Below are 24,047 nucleotides of genomic sequence, written 5' to 3' on the forward strand. Positions count from 1 at the left end.
CCCAAGTGTTATCTGACACATTGACTCCCACTCACTAGGGTTTTAATTTAAAGGTTTGTTCAAAAAAATTAAAAAATATATCAGCTCAGAGAGGCTATAAACATTAAAGAAAAAAAATTAAGTTACCTCCCCCTTTCCTCTGTCACTGTTACGGCATCAGTCCCGCTGTGCATCACTTTCTATGGTCAGGGTCAGTATGGTCAGTATCTCGCTCACTGACATTACTGCAGCCACTGTTTGCCTGAACAAGAAAGTGCATGTTCCAACCCAGACCATGCACATTGTGACTGGACCTCTGTGACAGTGGTGGCAGCAGGGGAGTGGGGAGGATAAGTATGTTTTTTTGTTGTTTGTTTTTATTATTTTTACCAGCTCCCTGAGCCTATTAAAAAAATAAAAATAAATACACAGAATACTGGCAACAGATGTGGACCCATTAGGGTACCCAACTATTTTATCTCTGGGCCACTCTAAGTATCCCCTAAGTTTTCACCCTTTATCTGCAGTACAGGGGTCTGAGTTTCACAGAATTTCAAATTACTAAGTTGCTGCCGCTGACAGTGGTCCCAGTGGCTGGACTAGTGGACCAGGAGACATGTTGCAAGTCACCGTTGCAGAAGCAAGTTCAGATTCATGCCAAGGATGTCAGCAGAAAGCTGCAGGCAAGCAGGGTTGTGGTGAACAGTCCAGGTAATACACAAGATAGGCAACAAAGCACAATGGTACACATACAGTATAAACTCCTTCACACGACCATTAAGGTACCTTTGCTCAGGCAAATGTGGATTGGGTTTGCCTGCCTAAAATAGATATCTTAAATAAATAAATAGAAAACAGAACTGGATGCACATACTGGCCCTTTAAAGGGGTATTCTGGTGGGAAACAATTTTTTTTCGAATCAACTGGTGCGTAAAAGTTAAACAGATTTGTAAATTATTCAAAACATAGGTGAAAAAAGGTAGCACATGCCAGGAATGTAGAATGCTGTCATCGCGTTTATTTCATCTTGCCGGGGTCAATACGGTGCAAGGTGGAGGGGAGGGTGGACGTACACAGAGGGAACTACAGGCAACGGTCCGTATCACGCTGATCCGCGCTTCGTGATGAAGCTCGGATCAGCGTGACACAGACTGTTGCCAGTAGTTCCCTCTGTGTACGTCCACCCTCCCCTCCACCCTGCACCGTATTGACCCCGGCAAGATGAAATAAACGCGATGACAGCATTCTACATTCCTGGTATGTGCTCCTTTTTTCACCTTCGTTTTGAATGTTTGCCATTGCCTGTACCCTATGGAGTGAGCACTACTGAAAATCTGAAGCGTTAGAATGGGGTTAAATTGTCCAGGTGTTTGAAATCTTCTGAGCTAACCTGAAACCAGGACTCTACTGCATATAAATGGTGCCGATATATACCTTGCTAGATTTGTAAATTACTTCTATATAAAAATCTTAATCCTTCCAGTACTTAGCTGCTGTATGCTACAGTGGGAATTTAGATTTTTTTTCCTGTCTGACCACAGTGCTCTCTGCTGACACCTCTGTCCATGTCAGGAACTGTCCAGAGCAGGAGAGGTTTACTATGGACAGTTCCTGACATGGACTGAGGTGTCAGCAGAGAGCACTGTGGTCAGACAGAAGAAAAACAACTCAACTTCCTCTGTAGCATACAGCAGCTGATAAGTACTGAAGGATTAACATTTTTTTTAAATAGAAGTAATTTACAAATATGTTTAACTTTTAAGCACCAGTTGATTTCCTCCAGAGTACAATTTTAAGAGTTGAAGAAAGTATACACACACACCATATGGGTGGCACAGAGAACTACAGAGCCAGTAGCAGAAGAATGAAAATAGGAGGAAGCTTGTGCTGGAACACAACACAGACAGGAGAACCCCTTGTGTTACATCATGTAAATACTGTACATCTGAAGCAATTGCACAGGATTGATATTCTAAGGGTGTATGTCATGACTCAGAGGAAGGGCAACTTAATTTTATTTAAATGTATTTTATTACATCATTAACAATATTTATTTATTTATTCATTTATTTATATGTTTATTTATTTTATAATTTCCTATATTTTTTTTTTATATTCATTTATTTATTTGTTTTCAAGCATTGTGAATTTTCTCCAAATCGCTGAAACCAAAAAGGATTTTGAGAGCTGCGCCTAAAGTTCTACACAGCGAATTGAAAATACTGAGCTAAATCTACATTAAGGCAGCCGGTACTCAACTATTACCAACATAAAATACAATGAAAGGATGAGCACTGAACTCTTTTAGTAATAAGTATAAATAGACTTTATCCGGCCAAAATACAACACTTAAAGATCCAAAATGTGGAAATGAACTCCCAGATGCCTACTTACTATGGATTTTTTACTTTTGTACTAAGGTTTTACAAACAAAGTTTATATTATATTTATTACCAGCAGGATTGCTGTCCCTGTAAGACAATAGGTATTTATTATGAAAAGTAGCACAGGAAACTTTTTAGGCAAAATAACTTAGTTAGCTATTGTAAGTAATAATAGTAAGTATATACAATGTACGTCAGAGCAGCAATCATCTTGTCATTTGCAATAAAGAGGGAAGTGCGATTGCAACCAAGTAACTAATATAATATATTTCTCCACTGTACAGCATGCTGGAGATCTGAGAATGTGATCCAAGATTGCAGAGTGCAGTTGAACTGCTGCCCATGATGATGACAAGACTGCAAACTAAAGGGAGGGAAGATTACATTCAGGAGGCAGCACTGGGTACAGTAGTTTCTTCTAGTATAGTAGTACGAACACTGGTATTTGCACAAGGGACAATTTACAGAACATAATAGGAAGTGAATAATACGAGGAGATCCTTGATTTACCACAATGTGTAGCCTCTGGAGTAGGCAGATGGGCTCCAAGATTGCAGGTGCACTGCCCAAGCTCTCTCGCCTTCTCCTGTACATACCACTAGCTAAGCACAGCTCCCCCTTCCTGCACTTTGTACTGGTCTCTCTGTTACCAGATAATGGACCGAGCCTAACAACAGGCAGTGAACTGCAGGTTGCAGAAACCTGGTGGGCAAACCTTTAGGGCTGTTTTTCTGTGGTAAGTACTACATTTTAGTAAAATAAGTAATATATAAGTATGTTAGGAATCATATACGCTATCAAATAGAGGGAAACTGTTTGAAACAATAGTGACCATGTATGTTCTAGATTGTGTTGAGAAAGATATTCATTTAGTATAATTGACATTATCTAGAGTCACACATACATACATACATATGTTATCTTGAGAGGAGGGTGACATGATGGTCCTGAGTTGAGAAGCCTGGTGCCATGCCCATAGACACTTCCCTGTGGCTTGTTTGCCCCTTTGATGGAGTGTTGGAGGGATGACAGATACGCCCACCTTGTTACATCCAGTGTTTCCATAGGCTCTGGATTATCAGATATATGCAAACCCGATCTGATATGAATGTTACATTTGCTAATACAGTAGATACAACTGCTCACACAATAATAAGTAAGAATTATGCAAAACCAAAAAACATCACAAACCTCTTCGGCCGTCTCTCTGAAACTTCTGCTACGTGGTAGCCCAGTTTACATCTGTACCTGCATGTTGACCCCACATCATGGTTACCCAGATGGCAGCGAGGTGTGATTAGTCTGGCATTGGCTATGGCTGGTGGGCAATCACATTCAATCTTGCAGTAGCCTTCAGGAAGAGACCAATGGCCATCTGACATGCACGTCACCCACTGGCTCATGCCTGAAATCCAAAGAAATACCATTAACTCTTTGTTCAGCCAATATTTATGTGTCACAAAATGTACTGTACAAATACTTTATTATGTTTTGGGACATTTACATGACATGACATTGCAGTCCAATTTGTCCCATAGTTAAAGGGGTATTCCAGGTAAAAACTTTATATATATCAACTGGCTCCAGAAAGTTAAACAGATTTGTAAATTACTTCTTTTAAAAAATCTTAATCCTTCCAATAATTATCAGCTGCTGAAGTTGAGTTGTTCTTTTCTGTCTGGCAACAGTGCTCTCTGCTGACATCTCTGCTTGTCTTGGGAACTGCACAGAGTACAAGAGGTTTGCTATGGGGATTTGCTTCTACTCTGGACATTTCCCGTGACAGGTGTCATCAGGGACTGAATAGAACCACTCAACTTCAGCAATTTATGAAGTACTGAAAGGATTAAGATAATTTAATAGTAATTTGCAAATCTGTTTAACTTTCTGGAGCCAGTTGATATATATATCTCAAGTTTTTTCCTGGATAACCCCTTTAAAGGGGTACTCCGGCGCAAAGGCATCTTATCCCCTATCCAGCAGCGGGACCCCCGTGATCTTCCACGCCGCACCCCGTTAGAATCATCCACCGGAGCGTGCTCGCTCTGGGTCTGATTACTGGCAATCATGGGGACGGAGCATAGTGATGTCACGGCTCCGCCCCCGTGTGACGTCACGCTCCGTCCCCTCAATGCAAGCCTATGATCGCCCGTGATCGCCAGTAATCAGACCCGGAGTGAGCACGCTCCAGGGGCTGATTCTAACAGGGTGCGGCGGGGAAGATCACAGGGGTCCCCAGCAGCGGGACCCCTGCGATCAGTCATCTTATCCCCTATCCTTTGGATAGGAGATAAGATGTCTTAGCGCCGGAGTACCCCTTTTATTCATTTATACTCCATGTTACCCTCGCCATTGCTTATATTATTACCTTTTCAGACAGCTTGCTGATACATGGTGCATGAATTTACTAGGGGCACACCTTTTGAGGCTTATAAAGTTCGAACTACTCTACGCATCTACAATACTTAGGCGGACTATACAAATTACCACATACATTGTTCTGGTATCTAGAGGAACACATTCAATTAATGAGAACGTGCTACACTGGAAACAGAAATATATGACTTATTTGTCATTTAGTTTATTATAATGTTTATACATCTGTAATTTTATTTCCAGTGTATTCAAAGCTTTAGTAATTGTTGGCATGACTATAAATATTGTCAAGATTACTGGTAAAAATGGAAGATATCAATAAGTTGCCATCCTCAGTTCAAGCATTTAGTTGACCGTTCCAACATTCATCCTTAAACAATTTTCAGCGTCTTCATTATCATTAAACTTCTTTATTTATGGATAACTATTAAACTATTATAATATTGAGCCATGGCTAGAAAACTCCACCAATCGGCTAAAAAGTCTCTTTTCATTCATATTGTTCATGTTTGCTGTTCTGCTCCATTACAGGAGCAGAACAATGAAAATGACCGCAGGATCCATCAGATGATGGACAACATTGGCACCTGAGATATCCCATTGACCATAATGGGGTTTGATCAAATTCTACAATTTAACAGGGCAAAATGGCACCATATTCTGCACTATTTTTCCAGAATTGCTTGGCAAAATCTGGAAGAGAGGCTCCTAATGGGATCTCCAACGCATATGTGGGCATAGCCTTATTGTGGAGTTGGCAGCAAACTAAACCACCCAATACAATGAGTCCTCCTTCTATTTATCTTGACACTTCTTCCCCATCTTTTTTATTAGAGGAGAACATAAAGAAGGGGTAGAGATAACACCAGAGGAGCTCAGTATTATCAAAGGTAGATACATCCAGGAGTGGTATGTGGTATTTTTATTGCTCTAGTATAAAGTGTCTTCTGGTGTAAACCATCCCTTCATCAGACACTAGGTCAGATTTCCTACTCTGTTAACTAGCTTTGTTTTATTTCCCAAACTGCCTGTTTAAACCCCAGATAACACAGTCAATATATATATATATATATATATATATATATATATATATATATATATATATATATAGGCTGCTAAAGAGGGGGCCCCGCAGTGAGACACAATCACAACGTACCATTTGATTGTCATGGCAGCGGAAGGCCTATCGAACGCCTCCAGACCTGCCATAATTGTTCTCCAGAGGCATGGTGTAACAGGAAAAAAGCTAAATGACAGCACATTGCAATACATTTGTAATGCAGTGTACTGCACAAGAGACTAAGGGGATCATTTATTAAAGGGGTACTCCAGTGGAAAACTTTTTTTTTTTTAAATCAACTGGTGCCAGAAAGTTAAACAGATTTGTAAATTACTTCTATTAAAAAAAATCTTAATCCGTCCAGTACTTATTAGCTGCTGAATAGTACAGAGGATTTTTTTTTCTTTTTGGAACACAGAGCTCTCTGCTGACATCACCAGCACAGTGCTCTTTGCTGACATCTCTATCCAGTTTAGGAACAGTCCAGAGTAGGAAAAAATCCCCATAGGAAACATATGGTGCTCTGGACAGTTCCTAAAATGGACAGAGATGTCAGCAGAGAGCACTGTAGTCATGATGTCAGCAGACAGTTCTGTGTTCCAAAAAGAAAAGAATTTCCTCTGTAGTATTCAGCAGCTAATAACTACTGGAAGGATTAAGATTTTTTAATAGAAGTAATTTACAAATCTGTTTAACTTTCTGGCACCAGTTGATTTAAAAAAATAAATAAAAAAGTTTTCCACCAGAGTACCCCTTTAAGGCACTGATAATTAAAATTATAATTTAGTGATGTCATGGTGTACAGTGTTCGCAGCATTTATGATGCGACTTTCACCGGCGTATAGGGCTTTTTGTGTCAGGGAATCCAGTATATTTTTTGTGGGCATGGTTTGGGTGTAGTTTTCTAGGCGCACAGTTAACACACTGATTTATGATGTGAGATTTTTGCAAAAGTCACAGAGTATTATCCAACAGCCAATCCAGCCGCGACCAGGCACAGATAACCATGTGGGGCTGACTGAAAAGTGTGCTCCACATTATCTCTGTAAACATTAGCCGCCATTTATAAATAGGTGCAGGCATCTTGATGAATGCCAACCAAATGTGCTCGGCGCACACCAGTGCACCGCACAGGCAAAAAAAAAAAAAGTTAAACATGTTAATAAATGATAATAAAAAATGATAATACATGATAAATGTTTAAAAAGTGTAACAAAAACAAACATGTACATAATAATGATTGGGTGGGGACAGGGCAACTTCTACCAATTTAGCTCTGACCTAACCTGGTAGAAGTTACCCTATCCCAACCCTATCATTGGATTATTTGCATGTACTGTAACTAAGCATAGTGGAGCTCTATAACATAGGGGGGACATGTTGCCAGGGCTGGTTCTGCCTATAGGCAAAAAAGACAGCCACCTAGAGCGCCCTCTTGATGGGCGTGCCGCTCTGTCAGCTGCAATAAAGTTAGCAAGCATCCAAAGCACCTGCCCACCCGTACAATAATAATTCGCATTTTTCAGCCTGCTGGAGGAGCACAAAGCCACTACCGAGGAAGACAGGGGCGAGAACCAAGGTCAGATCCGTCCAACATCGCGCACCTCCATACATCACGAGGAGCTTTCGCTTAGGGTGGCAAAAGTCCTTGCACCAAGCCCGCATATTGCTTTAGTGTGTTAAAGAAGATGGAATGTGGCATTTGTTAAACTATATCATTATCTAACCTGTTGTTTTTTGCTTTTTCGGTGACCTCATCCCCAGAAAGAATAGATTAAAAAGTAATTAAAAAGTTGTTGGTAACTCAAAATTCAGTAATTAAAATTACAGCTTAACCCACAAAAAAGCTTATTTTTCCCCCATAATGTATCATATGGTAAAATAAAGGGTGTAATTAAAAAGTAAAACTTGTCCTACAAATAATAAGCCCTCATACCGCTGGGTCAATGGAAAAATAAAAAAGCTATGGCTCTTCGAATGTGAGGGGGTAAAAAGAAACCAAATAAAGACTGGCTGCTTTCTTAAAAGGGGTTAAGATTATTAAAGGGGTGCTCCCACCCAAGACATCTTATCCCCTATCCAAAGTATAGGGGATAAGATGTCTGACTGCGGGGTCCCGCCGCTGGGGACCCCCGTAATGTTGCATGCGGCACCCACCTGTTTATTGTCCTGAAGCGTTGGAGGGTCTCGGTTGCGACCACGGGAACGGAAGTCCGTGACGTCAGGATTCCGCCCCCGTGTGACGTCACGCCCCGTCCCCTCAATGCAAGTCTATGTGAGGGGGCGTGACGACCCATAGACTTGCATTGAGGGGACGGGGCGTGACATCACACGGGAGCGGAGTCCTGATGTCACGGACTTCCGTTCCAGTGGTCGCGACCGAGACCCTCCAGCGCTTCCGGACAATAAACAGGTGGGTGCCACATGCAACATTGCGGGGGTCCCCAGCGGCGGGACCCCCGTGGTAAGACATCTTATCCCCTATCCTTTGAATAGGGGATAAGATGTCTAGGGTGGGAGTACATAAACATTATGGGAGGCATGCAGGAGACCTGAAACGCCCAACATGAACCAGGCAGCAGCCGCCGCGGCTTCAACATTTCTCTCTAAATTATCTTACATGGTTTTAGAGGAAACAGGTGAGTAATTATGTTTTTATGTGTGAGTTATATTAAAATAAGTATAACAGCATTTAGTGGCCCTGGAGGCTACTGGAAATGATCCTTAAAAATAATGTCACTTGTGTAATGGTGATCTTTGTGATCATTACAAGGCAAGAACTCCAGGGCTGAGAATGCTTGTTTTGAAAGTCGTAAAATAAATTGCCATTGTTTTGCAGAAATGTCACTGATTAAATGCAGTACACTGTCACAGCATATAGTGGCTGCTGCATTCTTTTACTGTCACCGCAGATATTTTTCAAAAGGCAATCAAATATTTATACAGACTAATAACAAAAGTACCATCTACAGGCTGCAAAACAGTGCTGCACCCCCAATGCCTTCAATTACATTTCATAGCTCCTGCCCAATAGATTTTTTAACCTAATAATTAGGTTCCAACGTAAAAAAAATAAAATAAAATAAGGTGCAAATCCAACTTGACCTTTAAAAAATGAAAGCCACTTCTTCCTTTAATACTTACTACTAAATAAAACAATGACATTTGTAATTAATCTTTATTATCTTGGTTTGTTTTCTGCTCAATACACTGCAGAAAACATTATTTGGTAATACCCAGAAACCATCTGCTGCTGTTCATAGATCTGTTATTCTTATTACAATATATTTCTTTATTTAAAGTGTAACAATAAAAAACAAACAAACATTTGCTTTGTCATAGAGTTTTTCTCATTCGGTGTTGGAGTGATTAGATAGTCCAACTAGAGTCATAAGAAAACTAGTAGTATTAAAAATCTAGTATCCTTTATTCAAGTTCAGTCGGAATACACATCGGTGAGTACATAGAAAACCCATAGGCTACAATCGTTTTGCAGATTATCCCCATTTCGACTGGATAACCTGACTTTCTACAAATTTGTAAACACTTCTCAGCTGAGCACCACTGAATGTAACTAGGATATAGCAGGACAGGGCCTAGAGCGCGACGCTGCATAGACATGTAATGTGCTATGCAGGGGAGTAGCTAGAAACCACACAAAATGCCTCGGCCAACCCGCCCCCCCCCCACGCAAGGGCTGGACTGGGACCAAAAATTTGGTGGGGGTCCGACTGCTGGGACCCTGACCGATCATCTCGGTTCAAGTGGCTCTCCAGCTGTTGCAAAGCTACAACTCCTATCATGTCTGCAGAGTCTAAGGCATTATGGAAGTTGTAATTTTGCTACAGCAGAAATCTTTTAAGTGCCTCTGTGCCCGGGCTGCAAAAACAAACCAAAAAAAAACTTTAACTCACCTTTCTGCGTTCCCCCGTTGCTCCAGTAACGGCGTCCCGTTTCTCTGACGCTGCTCGGCTCCGTGCTTCTTAGGCTCGGAATGTCACACTGTGGTCAGCATATCGCCAGCCATGGCGATGTTCTGCCTTGGCTGGTGATAGGCTGAGTGCACTGTCATGTAAGGAGCTCGGGCTGGCTCCTTACATTACATTGTGCTCAGCCTATCACCGGCCAAGGTGGGACATTGCTACGGCCAGCGATACATTGACCACAGTGTGACATTCCGAGCCTAAGAAGCACGGAGCTGAGCAGCGCCAGAGGAACGTATGCCAATACTGGAGCAATGGGGGAAGGTGAGGTAAAGGGGTATTCTGACTTTAGACATTTTATCCCCTATGCAAAGGGGTCCCAGCGGCGGGCCCCCCGGGAGCAGACATCTTATCCCTTACCACACACTACGCCCTGAATATTATACTGCCACACACATCCTTTGGATAGGGGATAAATTGTCTAAAGCCGGAACACCCCTTTAAATTATTATTATTTTTTTTTTTTTCAGCCCGGGCAAAAGGGAACTTAAAAGATTTTTGCTGCATTTCTGCCTGTCTCCTTAAAGGTCCAGTTTCACTAATCAACACTGTAGAACTTACAAATTACAACAGCTCTGATGGGACAGTCAGGAGAATACACAATGATATCTCTGACCTGAGTGACGTATTCTCTGTTGTCTTTTCTTTTTTTCTTCATCTGGTCCAGACACCCCAGGTCTTCTTCCAGCTCCATCTTCTCTGCAGAGTCTGATGTCCGGACATCATCAGTCCCCAGGGCTGGATTAAGAGCATCATGGGCCTGGTACTGAGAATTTTTCTGGGCTTTTTTATGAAAATATTTACATAATATATAAAATGAAAACGCAAATGGTACAAAAAAAGGCGCTAGCAGGGTTTATTTGCACGTTTTTTTGCGATTGAGTTGCAATCTACTGATTTTGGCAATACACACGATATGGACGGGTTTTATGAACTGCCCCTTTTTGTGAAAAGGCGCAAAGCCACTGAAAAGTCTTTAAAAATACGCCAGCCCAGACTTAGCTTTTTAGTGTATGTGAAGAGTGAAATTTTAGAAAATGTGACCTGCACAAAATTTATCAAATGGTCTGCTACCTTTTAATAAATGTGGTGCTCCTACACATTACCAACACACAAAAAACATACTTCACTTACACCTACAATGAATGATAAATGCCAGCCTATACCTCTGAAATGCAAAACACTCTGTGCCCCTCATATATAGTAATAATGCCCCATCCTGTGCCCCCACATATAATAATTATAACCCGTCCTGTTCTCCCCACATAAAATAATGCCCTCTGTCCTGTGCCCCTCGCATATAATGCCCCATGTCCTGTGCCCCTCACATATAATGCCCCTCTGACATGTGCCCCTCACATATAATGCCCCTTGAGGGGGGCAGGACAGAGAGCATTATATGTGAGGGGCACATGTCAGGGGGGCATTATATGTGAGGGTCACAGGACATGGGGTATCATATGTGAGGGGCACATGACAGGGGGGCATTACATGTGAGGGGCACATGTCAGGGGGCATTATATGTGGGGGCACATGACACATGACAGGTGGGCATTATATGTGGGGGCACATGACAGGGGGCATTATATGTGAGGGGCACATGACAGGGGGGCATTAAGTGTGAGGGGCACAGGACAGCAGTATTATAAGTGATGGGCAAATGTCAGGGGGGCATTATATGTGCATTATATGGGCACATGACAGGAGGGCCCCTGTCACGTGCCCTCACATATAATTCCCCCTGACATGTGCCCGTCACATATAATGCCCCCTGTCATGTGCCCATCACTTATAATGCCCCCCTGTCATGTGCCCCTACATATAATGCCCCCCTGACATGTGTCCCTCACATATAATGCCCCCCTGTCATGTTCCCTAACATATAATGCCCCCCCTGACATGTGTCCCTCACATATAATGCCCCCCTGTCCTGTGCCCCTCACATATAATGCCCCATGTCCTGTGCCTCTCACATATAATGCCCCCTAACATGTGTGCCTCACATATAATGCCCCCTGAGGGGGCAGGACAGGGGGCAGTATATGTGAGGGGCACATGTCAGGGGGGCATTATATGTGAGGGGCACAGGACATGGGGTATTATATATTAGGGGCACATGACAGGGGGGGTCCTGTCATGTGCCCCCACATATAATGCCCCCCTGTCATGTGCCCCTCAATATAACCCCATGTCCTGTGCCCCTCACATATAAGCCCCCCTGACATGTGCCCCCACTTATAATTTGGCCCTCTCACTTATAATTTGCTTCCCCCCTCCCCCTTTCTCACACCCGTCACCTTTCTCACACGCTGTGGCTGCTCCGTTCTTGCAGTGGGAGTGAGAGCCGCAGGGACATGATCTCCGGGCTCCGGCGCAATGATGTGATTTCATCTGGATGGCCTGCCGTGGATGGCGTCCCCACAGCTCTCACTCACACTGCAAGAACGGAGCAGCCGCAGCGTGTGCGAAAGGTGACAGGTGTGAGTAAGGTGAGGGAGTGGTGGAGCGGGACAGCTGACAGCTCCCGCTCCACCATGCTATAGTACAGGAGGAGGGGCAACAATCTCAGGGGCGGAGACAATTGCCCCGTTGCCCCCCCCCCCTGGATCCGCCACTGGCGTGGAGGTCATATGCGGCGGGGTGAGCGGCTATGAAAAATGTACCGCATCAGCTGCTCTGACTGCCGGCCGCCGAGGCCCATGAGAGTACAGAGTTGCGAGAGTAGAGAAGATTTAAACTCTGTTCTCTCGCCGTGTTGCAGCGCGGGCGGCTCCGCTCCTCGGCGGCATTTTTGGCGGCTGGCTGGGCCTATTTCACTGTAGGGGCCTGGTAACAACACGTGGAGAGAAGAAAAACGCCAGTGCACTCACCCGTTCAAATGGACCTCTGTTTATTCAGAGTAGTGTTGCTCGCGAATATTCGCAATGCAAATTTTATTTGCGAATATCGCATATTCGCGAATTCACGAAAATTCTCGAATATATGTAGCGGGGTTGAAAGCAGGGATACGTCAGGGGTTGGTAGGAGCCAACATGCGTGCCTGTGCGGGGCACGTCTGTTCCTAGCAACCGTTGACCTCTTTGCCCTGCCCTGTGGCTATGGGGCCCGGTCATGATTGCGACCCTTGCAACCTCTATAGCTATGCCACTGGTGCTATGCTTGAGCCGATCTATTCCTATCCATATGATCAGAGTGTTCAGGGAGCAGGGGCAGCGGCCACGATGTGTGTGAGTACACTGCGCATGCACAGGGCAATTCGCACATCGCAGTATGTCTGTTCGTAGCGGCGGATTGCCGCTCTAAACGGGCACATCTTGAGGCCCACTGTAGGGCCCATCATCTGCGGATCAGCAGCATAAAACATGCTGTGGATCTTTTTAGACAAAGTAATAAGTGAAACCAAACCAGAAATAGAATCATCCCATGAACACAGAGGGCAGAAAATTGAAATCAGTTCAATATTATGAAAATAAACTTACTATAGAATCTATATATTTAAAACTCAACATGTATATGTATATATGATCCAGCATAAAGCTAAATCAACCCTAACCCACTCCCATTTGCAAGTGTGGGGCTTTTGTAAGAAGTCCTATACAAGTCTATGGGACTTCCAGTACATTACTCCACAAGCTCCGCTCTGCATCTCCTGGTGGGTGTGTCAGTCCAGCTTGCAAGTTTTCTGACCTTTATTCTTTATTTTGCAAAATATACCCACATCACAGGCCATTCAACCACAATATCATGGGGGCTCAACCTCTATATCAGAGTAGTGTTGAGCGGCATAGGCCATATTCGAATTTGCGATATTTCACGAATATATGGACGAATATTCGCCATATATTGGCTAAATTCGCATATTCGTAATATTCGCGTTTAAATTCGCATATGTGAAAATTAGCATAAGCGGAAATTCACATATATACGAAAATTTACATATGCGAAAATTTGTACGCCAGTCTCACACAGTAGTATTAGAGCCTTCTTTACACCACACAAGCTGGAAGCAGAGAGGGATGATCACAGTGATGTGTACTGTGAAAAAAAAAACAAAAAAAAAAAAAAAGAATATTCGTAATTGCGAATATATAGTGCTATATTCGAGAATATTCACGAATTTGCGAATATGCTATATTCGCAAATAAAATTTGCATTGCGAATATTCGCGAGCAACACTATATCAGAGTACATATCAGGGTGCAAAGCAGTATATCCCAAAAGTGGATATACTAAAGTGCAGTACACACCTATTAGTAATAAAAATATTATGTACTAAATATTAATCTTTATTAGCAAATGATATACAAAAATACATGAATACAATAAACACACAGTACAATTAGGTAGAAAACATTTTTTTAGGTCTTTATAAGTCAACTGGTGCCAGAAATTTAAAACGATTTGTACATTAGTGCATGAGAAGACAAAGAAAAGTCGGCACTCACCGGGTTTCCAATTCAGCAGATTTTATTGCACGTTACTCACAGCCGTAGTACAATTCTCGGGGAGACGACGGATGGTACAAGGGGGGTACCACAGATAGGCGACACCTGTGTTTCGCACTTAGTAGTGCTTCAATAGGCCCGTTGAAGCACTACCAAGTGCGAAACACAGGTGTCGCCTCTCTGTGGTACCCGTTTGTACCATCCGTCGTCTCCCCGAGAATTGTACTACGGCTGTGAGTAATGTGCAATAAAATCTGCTGAATTGGAAACCCGGTGAGTGCCGACTTTTCTTTGTCTTCTCATGCACTGATGGTATATTCTACGTGAGTCCGAGCACCACCGTATCCCCACTCCGCTATATCGACTTAGTGTCCACCCGCTTTCAGGTTCAGAAGTTAGCAGTGCCGAACTACTCATCTATACGATTTGTACATTACTTCTATAAAAAAATCTTTACCCTTCCAGTACTTTTTTTCAGCTGTATGCTACAGAAAAAATATTCTGTTCTTTTTTTATTTATTTTTTGTCTTGACCACAGTGCTCTCTGCTGACACCTCTGTCAGTGTCAGGAACTGTCCAGAGCAGCATAGGTTTGGAATGGGGATTTTCTCCTGCTCTGGACAGTTCCTGATACAGACATCAGGTGTCAGCAGAGAACACTGTGGAGAAGGCAAAAAAGAAATTCAAAAAGAGCAGAATTTTCTCTGTAGCATAAAGCTGCTAAAAAGTACTGGAAGGATAAAGATTTTTAATAGAAGTAATTAACAAATCTGTTTAACTTTCTGGCACCAGTTCATAAAAAAATAAAATAAAATGCTTTCTATCGAAGTACCCCTTTAACGACCACGGACGTAAATTTACGTCCTGGTTTGGCGGTACTTCGTGCACCAGGACGTACATTTACGTCCTGTGTATGACCGCGAGCATCGGAACAGTGCTCGCATCATACACGGCAGTTTCCGGCTGCTAGCAGCAGCCGGGGAACTGCTGATAATGGCCGACATCCGAGATCGCGCGGATGTCCACCATTAACCACTCAAATGCCGTGATCAATGCAGCTCATGGCATCTGCGGCAATGCAGTATTTTAAATAGATGATCTGATCGCCCGCAGCGCTGACGCAGCGATCCGATCATCCAGCATGGCGGCCGGAGATCCCCTCACCTGGCTCCAGCCGTCTCCCGGGGTCTTCTGCTCTGGTCTGAGATCGAGCAGACCATAGCAGAAGATGACCGATAATACTGATCAGTGCTATGTCCTATGCATAGCACTGAACAGTATTAGCAATCAAAAGATTGCTATAGATAGTCCCCTATGGGGACATAAAAAGTGTAAGAAAAAAGTTGAAAACTGTCAAAATAAAAAGTAAAAAAAAAGTGAAAAATCCCCTCCCCCAATAAAAATTTTAATTGTCCGTTTTTCCCATTTTACGCCCAAAAAGCGTAAACATTTTTTATAAACATATTTGCGTAAATAGTGTGTAAATGTTCGAACTATCAAAATATAATGTTAATAATCCCGTACGCTGAATGGCGTAACCGTAAAAAATAAAAAAAAAGTCCAAAAATGCTGCTTTTTTGTCACATTTTATCAAAAAAATTAATAAAAAATGATCTGAAAGTTTTATATATGCAAATGTGGTATCAATAAAAAGTACAGATGACGGTGCAAAAAATTAGCCCTCATACCGCCCTAAATACGGAAAAATTAAAAAGTTATAGGTGGTCAAAATAGGCCGATTTTAGATTACTGATTTTGTACATAAAGTTTTTGATTTTTTTTAAGCTGTAGAAAAATATAAAAGTATCTAGCCATTGGTATCATTTTAACCCCTTAAGGACTCAGCCCATTTGGACCGTAAGGACAATTTTATTTTTACGCTTTTGTTTTTTCCTCCTCCCCTTCAAAAAATCATAACTCTTTTATATTTTCATCCACAGACTAGTATGATGGCTTGTTTTTTGCGTGACCAGTTGTCCGGTGTAATGTCATCACTCACTTTACTATAAAATGTATGGCGCAGCCAAAAAAATACTATTTGTGTGGGGAAATTAAAAAGAAAACCGCAATTTTGCAAATTTTGGAAGGTTTTGTTTTCACGCCGTACAATTTATGGTAAAAATGACATGTGGTTTTTATTCTCTGGGTCAATACGATTAAAATGATACCCATGATTATACACTTTTCTATTACTGTTGCACTTAAAAAAAATCGCAAACTTTTTAACCAAATTAGTACGTTTAAAATCCCCCTATTTTGAAGACCTGTAACTTTTTCATTTTTCTGTATAAGCGGCGGTATGAGGGCTCATTTTTGCACCGTGATCTGTACTTTTTTAATAATACCATATTTGCTTCTACAAAACTTTTATTACATTTTTTATAAATATTTGCAATTACGAATATTCGTTTATTTATTTACTTATTTATTTTCACAGTACACATCACCGTGATCATCCTTCTCTGCTTCCAGCTTGTGTGGTGTAAAGAATGCTCTAATACTACTGTGTGAGACTGGCGTACAAATTTTCGCATATACGAAAATTAGCATATGAGAATTTTTGCTTATGCTAATTTTCGCATATGTTAATTTTTGCATATGCGAAAATAAACGTGAATATTATGAATGTGCGAATATATGGCGAATATTCGTCCATATATTCGCAACATATCGCAAATTCGAATATGGCCTATGCTGCTCAACACTAATTCAGAGTACAAAATCGTACAGACGTAGTAGTCCCAAACTTGATCCCCGTGTGGAAGGAGAAGAGCAGGATGTTCCGCAGGCAGGGACGTTCACCAGAGCACGATGGTGCCGTTTCACGCCAGTGGGCGTTTCTTCAGGCGCCCTTGGTGACCGGTGACTGTAGGGGCCTGGAGCTGCAGCTTCATCAGCCCCTACGTTAATCTGGCCCTGTCGGTCCATCACTTTCTCAGCATCTTAATCCTCTATATAAAGACAATAAGCATTATTACTCTGCCAGACACTCTGCCACCTGAATATAATACTGCCTTACACTGGACCCTGAATATAATACTGCTATACACTGCACCTTTAATATAATACTGCCATACACTGCCCCCTGAATATAATACTGCTATACACTGCACCTTTAATATAATACTGCCATACACTGCCCCCTGAATATAATACTGCCATACACTACGCCCTGAATATAAAACTGCCCCACACTGTACCCACTGAATATAATATTGCCATACACTGGATGCTCAGCAGCGATGCGCAGGGTCCCAGCTTTCCTTCAGAATATGGCGTGTTGACGCAGAGGGAATCATACTGGTGGGCTCCAAACGTGATGTGACATCAGCACAGCTCCCCTGTGCTCCTGACATCAGGGACTGGGATGTGGTGCAGCCGCAGGCAGCATTCAAGATTAGCCCTGCTGATTGCTGCGCTCTGGCGTCCGATCCTGCTGCCGTCCGACCCAAAAGCCGCACGTCTTTATTATTAAAATAGTTGAGGGTAACCTGATCTTTTTGGCAGCCTGAGCCTCACCAGGTGTGCTTCCCTGGCAGGGGTCGGGTTCACCAAACGGTAGGTACATATATGTACACACACCATACATACATATATACACACACCATACATACATATATACACACACACACATCCTATATCAACATCCTACATACATATACACACACACACACACACACACACACATATATATATGCAGTATAATACACTGCAACCACCTCCCCCAGGAGGCATCCCCCTCACCCCCGGTATAAGTACTTCATCCTAGGAAATCATTATGGCGACCTGCTGCGACGGAGGCAGTGGAGATTGCCGGTTGCTGTGGCCGGTGGTTGGGGCTGCTGCTTCAATGCACTGCCGTGTTCCTGCTTGGATGTAGCGGGGTTGAAAGCAGGGATACGTCAGGAGTTGCTAGGAGCCAACATGCGTGCCTGTGTGGGGCACGTCTGTTCCTAGCAACCCTTTACCTCTTTGCCCTGCCCTGTGTTAAAGGGGCCGTGTGGCCCCGCGCCGGTCATAGAACTTTAAAAAAAGGAATAATAATGGTAATGTGCTGGCAGCGACCTCCATCCCCCCTGCACCCCCGCGGACCTGTCAGCCTGACATGCTGCTGCGCATAGTTTAGTGTCTGGGGGCCCTCCGGGCCCCTGTGGCTATGGGGCCCGGTCATGATTGCGACCCTTGCGACCTCTATAGCTACGCCACTGGTGCTATGCTTGTGCCGATCTATTCCTATCCATATGATCAGAGTGTTCAGGGAGCAGGGGCAGCGGCCACGATGTGTGCGTGTACACTGCGCATGCACATGGCAATTCGCACATCGCAGTGTGTCTGTTCGTAGCGGCGGATTGCCGCTCTGAACGGGCACATCTTGAGGCCCACTGTAGGGCCCATCATCTGCGGATCAGCAGCATAAAACATGCTGTGGATCAGTCCGTGTGAACAAGCCCTTAAGAAGCTTTTTAGGCAAAGTAATAAGTGAAATCAAACCAGAAATAGAATCATCCCATGAACACAGAGGGCAGAAAATTTAAATCAGTTCAACATTATGCAAATAAACTTACTATAGAATCTATATATTTAAAACTCAACATGTACATGTATATATGATCCAGCATAAAGTTAAATCAATCCTAACCCACTCCCATTTGCGAGTGTGGGGCTTTTGTATGAAGTCCTATACAAGTCTATGGGACTTCCAGTACATTACTCCACAAGCTCCGCTCTGCATCTCCTGGTGAGTGTGTCAGTCCAGCTTGCAAGTTTTCTGACCTTTTCTCTTTATTTAGCAAAATATACCCACATCACAGGCCATTCAACCACAATATCATGGGTGCTCAACCTCTATATCAGAGTAGTGTTGAGCGGCATAGGCCATATTCAAATTTGCGATATTTCGCGAATATATGGACTAATATTTTCCATATATTGGATAAATTCGCATATTCGTAATATTCGCGTTTAAATTCGCATATGCAAAAATTAACATAAGCGGAAATTCACATATGCGAATATTTACATATGCGAAAATCAGCATAAGCAAAACTTCACATATGCAAAAAATAGCGTATACGAAAATTCACATATGCGGACATTATTATAAGCGAAAATTCACATATACGAAAATTCACATATACGGAAATTCACATATGCGAACATTAACATTTGCGAAAATTCTCATATGCGAAAATTAACACAATTAAAAATTTGCATATGCTAATTTACGCATATGCGAACATTTGCACGCCAGTCTCACACAGTAGCTGGATGCAGAGAGGGATGCCCACGGTGATGTGTACTGTGAAAAAAAAAAACGAATATTCGTAATTGCGAATATATAGTGCTATATTCGAGAATATTCACGAATTTGCGAATATGCTATATTCGCATATAAAATTTGCATTGCGAATATTCGCGAGCAACACTATATCAGAGTACCTATCAGGGTGCAAAGCAGTATATCCCAAAAGTGGATATGCTAAAGTGCAGTACACACCTATTAGTAATAAAAATATTATGTACTAAATATTAATCTTTATTAGCAAATGATATACAAAAATACATGGATACAATAAACACACAGTACAATTAGGTAGAAAACATTTTTTTTAGGTCTTTATAAGTCAACTGGTGCCAGAAAGTGAAAACGATTTGTACATTACTTCTATAAAAAAAAATCTTTACCCTTCCAGTACTTTTTTTCAGCTGTATGCTACAGAAAAAATATTCTGTTCTTTTTTTATTTATTTTTTGTCTTGTCCACAGTGCTCTCTGCTGACACCTCTGTCAGTGTCAGGAACTGTCCAGAGCAGCATAGGTTTGGAATGGGGATTTTCTCCTGCTCTGGACAGTTCCTGATACGGACATCAGGTGTCAGCAGAGAACACTGTGGAGAAGGCAAAAAAGAAATTCAAAAAGAGCTGAATTTTCTCTGTAGCATAAAGCTGCTAAAAAGTACTGGAAGGTTAAAGATTTTTTCAATAGAAGTAATTAACAAATCTGTTTAACTTTCTGGCACCAGTTCATAAAAAAAATAAAATAAAATGCTTTCTACCGAAGTACCCCTTTAACGACCACGGACGTAAATTTACGTCCAGGTTTGGCGGTACTTCGTGCACCAGGACATACATTTACGTCCTGTGTATGACCGCGAGCATCGGAACGGTGCTCGCATCATACACGGCAGGTTCCGGCTGCTAGCAGCAGCCGGGGACCTGCCGATAATGGCCAACATCCGAGATCGCGCGGATGTCCACCATTAACCACTCAAATGCCGTGATCAATACAGCTCATGGCATCTGCGGCAATGCGGTACTTTAAATGGATGATCGGATCACCCGCAGCGCTGCCGCAGCGATCCGATCATCCAGCATGGCGGCCGGAGGTCCCCTCACCTGGCTCCAGCCGTCTCCTGGGGTCTTCTGCTCTGGTCTGAGATCGAGCAGACCATAGCAGAAGATGATCGATAATACTGATCAGTGCTATGTCCTATGCATAGCACTGAACAGTATTAGCAATCAAATGATTGCTATAGATCGTCCCCTATGGGAACATAAAAAGTGTAAGAAAAAAGTTGAAAACTGTAAAAATAAAAAGTAAAAAAAAAGTGAAAAATCCCCTCCCCCAATAAAAATTTTAATTGTCCGTTTTTCCCATTTTACCCCCAAAAAGCGTAAACATTTTTTATAAACATATTTGCGTAAATAGTGCGTAAATGTTCGAACTATCAAAATATAATGTTAATAATCCCGTACGCTGAATGGCGTAACCGTAAAAAAAATTTAAAAGTCCAAAAATGCTGCTTTTTGTCACATTTTATTTAAAAAATTAATAAAAAATGATCTGAAAGTTTTATATATGCAAATGTGGTATCAATAAAAAGTACAGATGACGGTGCAAAAAATGAGCCCTCATACCGCCCTAAATACCGAACAATTAAAAAGTTATAGGTGGTCAAAATAGGCCGATTTTTAGATTACTGATTTTGTACATAAAGTTTTAGATTTTTTTTAAGCTGTACAAAAATATAAAAGTATCTAGCCATTGGTATCATTTTAACCCCTTAACGACTCAGCCCATTTGGACCGTAAGGACAATTTTATTTTTACGCTTTCGTTTTTTCCTCCTCCCCTTCAAAAAATCATAACTCTTTTATATTTTCATCCACAGACTAGTATGAGGGCTTGTTTTTTGCGTGACCAGTTGTCCGGTGTAATGCCATCACTCACTTTACCATAAAATGTATGGCGCAACCAAAAAAATACTATTTGTGTGGTGAAATTAAAAAGAAAACCGCAATTTTGCAAATTTTGGAAGGTTTTGTTTTCACGCCGTACAATTTATGGTAAACATGACATGTGTTTTTTATTCTCTGGGTCAATACGATTAAAATGGTACCCATGATTATACACGTTTCTAATACTGTTGCACTTAAAAAAAATTGCAAACTTTTTAACCAAATTAGTACGTTTAAAATCCCCCTATTTTGAAGACCTGTAACTTTTTCATTTTTCTGTATAAGCGGCGGTATGAGGGCTCATTTTTGCGCCGTGATCTGTACTTTTTATTAATACCATATTTGCTTATACAAAACTTTTATTACATTTTTTATAAATTTTTTTGGAATAAAATGTTATAAAAAAGCAGCTATTTTGGACTTTTTTTTTTTACGTTCACGCCGTTCACCGTACGGGATCATTTACATTTTATTTTAATAGTACGGATATTTACACACGTGGCGATACCAAATATGTATATAAAAAAATTTTTGTACACTTTTTGGGGGGTAAAATAGGGAAAATGGGACAATTTACGTTTTTATTGGGGGAGTTTTTTTTTTACATTTTGTTTACTTTCTTTTTTTTACTTTTATTTTTATGCTCTTAGAGTCCCCACAGGGGACTATTTATAGCAACCATTCAATTGCTAATCCTGTTCAGTGCTATGTATAGGACACAGCACTGATCAGGGTTATCGGTCATCTTCCGCTCTGGTCTGCGGGAAGGCAGATCAGAGCAGAAGACTCCCGGAAGGCAGCAGAGGCAGGTGAGGGGACCTCCGTCTGCCGTGCAGGATGATTGGATCGCTGCGGCAGCGCTGCGGGCGATCCGATCATCCTGTTAAGTGATAGCGATGCTGCAGATGCCGTGATCTGTATTGATCACGGCATCTGAGGGGTTAATGGCGGACATCCGCGGGATCACGGGTGTCCGCCCTTACTGGCGGGTCCCTGGCTGTTAAGGGGTTAATCACATTGACCCACAGAATAAAGAACACATGTCATTTTTACCGTAAAGTGTACAGTGTGAAAACAAAACAATCCAAAATGTGCAAAATTGTGGTTTTCATTTAAATTTCCTCCCTAAAATTTTTTTGGGGGGGTTCCCCAATCTCATGTGTAAATCATACATGTGGCAGAAAAAACTATTCCTCGTGTACAGAATCAAGTTGCACAGTTTAGTACAAAGGCAAAGTAATGCTGCCATATACTCTATACACAGGCTGAACTAGCTACCCCACAGAGCAAAAGTATAGCAATAAATGGAAAAGTAAAACATGCAAACCAGTACAGGGTACCAGTAGGGGATCAGACAGATGCAGATATGCAGCCCCACATTACCCCACAAGCTCCGCTCTGCATCTCCGAGTTAATGGGTTGGTCTGGATTGCAAGCGACACCTCTCCTCGACAAGTCACGCCAAGTCTATTGTCTCTCCTTTATTGGGTGTTGGTCCAGATGGCAAACCATGTACCCCACTAAGCCACATCCCTTTCTAATTTCTACCCTTTTTTGTGCATTGGTCGTGCTTGCAAGCCCCCTTTCAAAGAGCCTACACTCTCTCTTTATTACAGTTCAGCCCTACCTAATATAAGGTCAGAATATGAGGACAGGATAAGAGTGATTAAATTACGAGTAGAAAGAGAGAAGTGCTCATACCGCTGCACAGAGAACTGGTGAGACCTCACTTGGAGTATCATCCACAGTACTGGAGAACATATCTCAGAGAAGAGCTACTAAACTAGTACATAGACTACAGGATAAAACTTACCAGGAAAGGTTAAAGGACATTAACATGTGTAAATGGAAGATGAGACAGAGGGGATATAATAGAAACTTCTATTTTCATACAGAGAATCAACATGGAGAGGATATCTAAAAGAATAAAACCTACCATAAGAAGATATACAGTAGGTTTATATTATAGGGGAAATGTTTCTGCAGTAATATCAGGAAATATTACTTGACTGAGAGAGTAGTGGATGCATGGAAAAGCCTTCCTGCAGAAGTGGTCGCTGCAAATACAGTGAAGGAGTTTAAGCATGCATGGGATAGGCATAAGGCTATCCTTCATTTAAGATAGGGATAGGCATAAGGCTATCCTTCATATAAGATAGAGATAGGCATAAGGCTATCCTTCATATAAGATAGGGATAGGTATAAGGCTATCCTTCATATAAGATAGAGATAGGCATAAGGCTATTCTTCATATAAGATAGGGATAGGTATAATGCTTTCCTTTATATAAGATAGGGATAGACATAAAGCTATTCTTCATATAAGATAGGGATAGGTATAAGGCTATCCTTCATTTAAGATAGAGATAGGTATAAGGCTATGCTTCATAAAATATAGAGATAGGTATAAGGCTATTCTTCATATAAGATAGAGATAGGCATACGGCTATTCTTCGTACAAGATAGAGGTAGGCATAAGGCTATCCTTCATATAAGATAGGGATAGGTATAAGGCTATTCTTCATTTAAGATAGAGATAGGCATACGGCTATTCTTCATATAAGATAGAGATATGTATAAGGC

The 24,047-nt window shown here is 41.8% G+C and overlaps 1 protein-coding gene and 1 long non-coding RNA gene across 16 annotated transcripts in view; one reads left to right on the forward strand and one right to left on the reverse strand.

Annotated features, from left to right (window-relative positions):
* PAPPA2 (pappalysin 2) overlaps nt 1–24,047 on the reverse strand; it is a 381,240-nt gene that overhangs the window by 58,249 nt on the left and 298,944 nt on the right. For all 15 annotated transcript variants that reach the window (XR_008846570.1, XM_056532020.1, XM_056532010.1 and 12 more), the window contains one exon: nt 3,556–3,769. Coding sequence is in view for 14 of the 15 variants with exons in the window: in XM_056532020.1 (XP_056387995.1) it covers nt 3,556–3,769 (214 nt within the window). In the remaining variant the exon portion in view is untranslated. The remainder of the gene's footprint in view (nt 1–3,555; nt 3,770–24,047) is intronic.
* LOC130282967 (uncharacterized) lies at nt 2,522–7,817 on the forward strand. The gene is made up of 3 exons (XR_008846571.1): nt 2,522–2,767; nt 5,575–5,630; nt 7,327–7,817. It is a non-coding gene; the product is annotated as an uncharacterized LOC130282967 (long non-coding RNA).

This window comes from Hyla sarda, chromosome 7, assembly GCF_029499605.1.
Source record: "Hyla sarda isolate aHylSar1 chromosome 7, aHylSar1.hap1, whole genome shotgun sequence".
Taxonomy (NCBI): Eukaryota; Metazoa; Chordata; class Amphibia; order Anura; family Hylidae; genus Hyla; species Hyla sarda.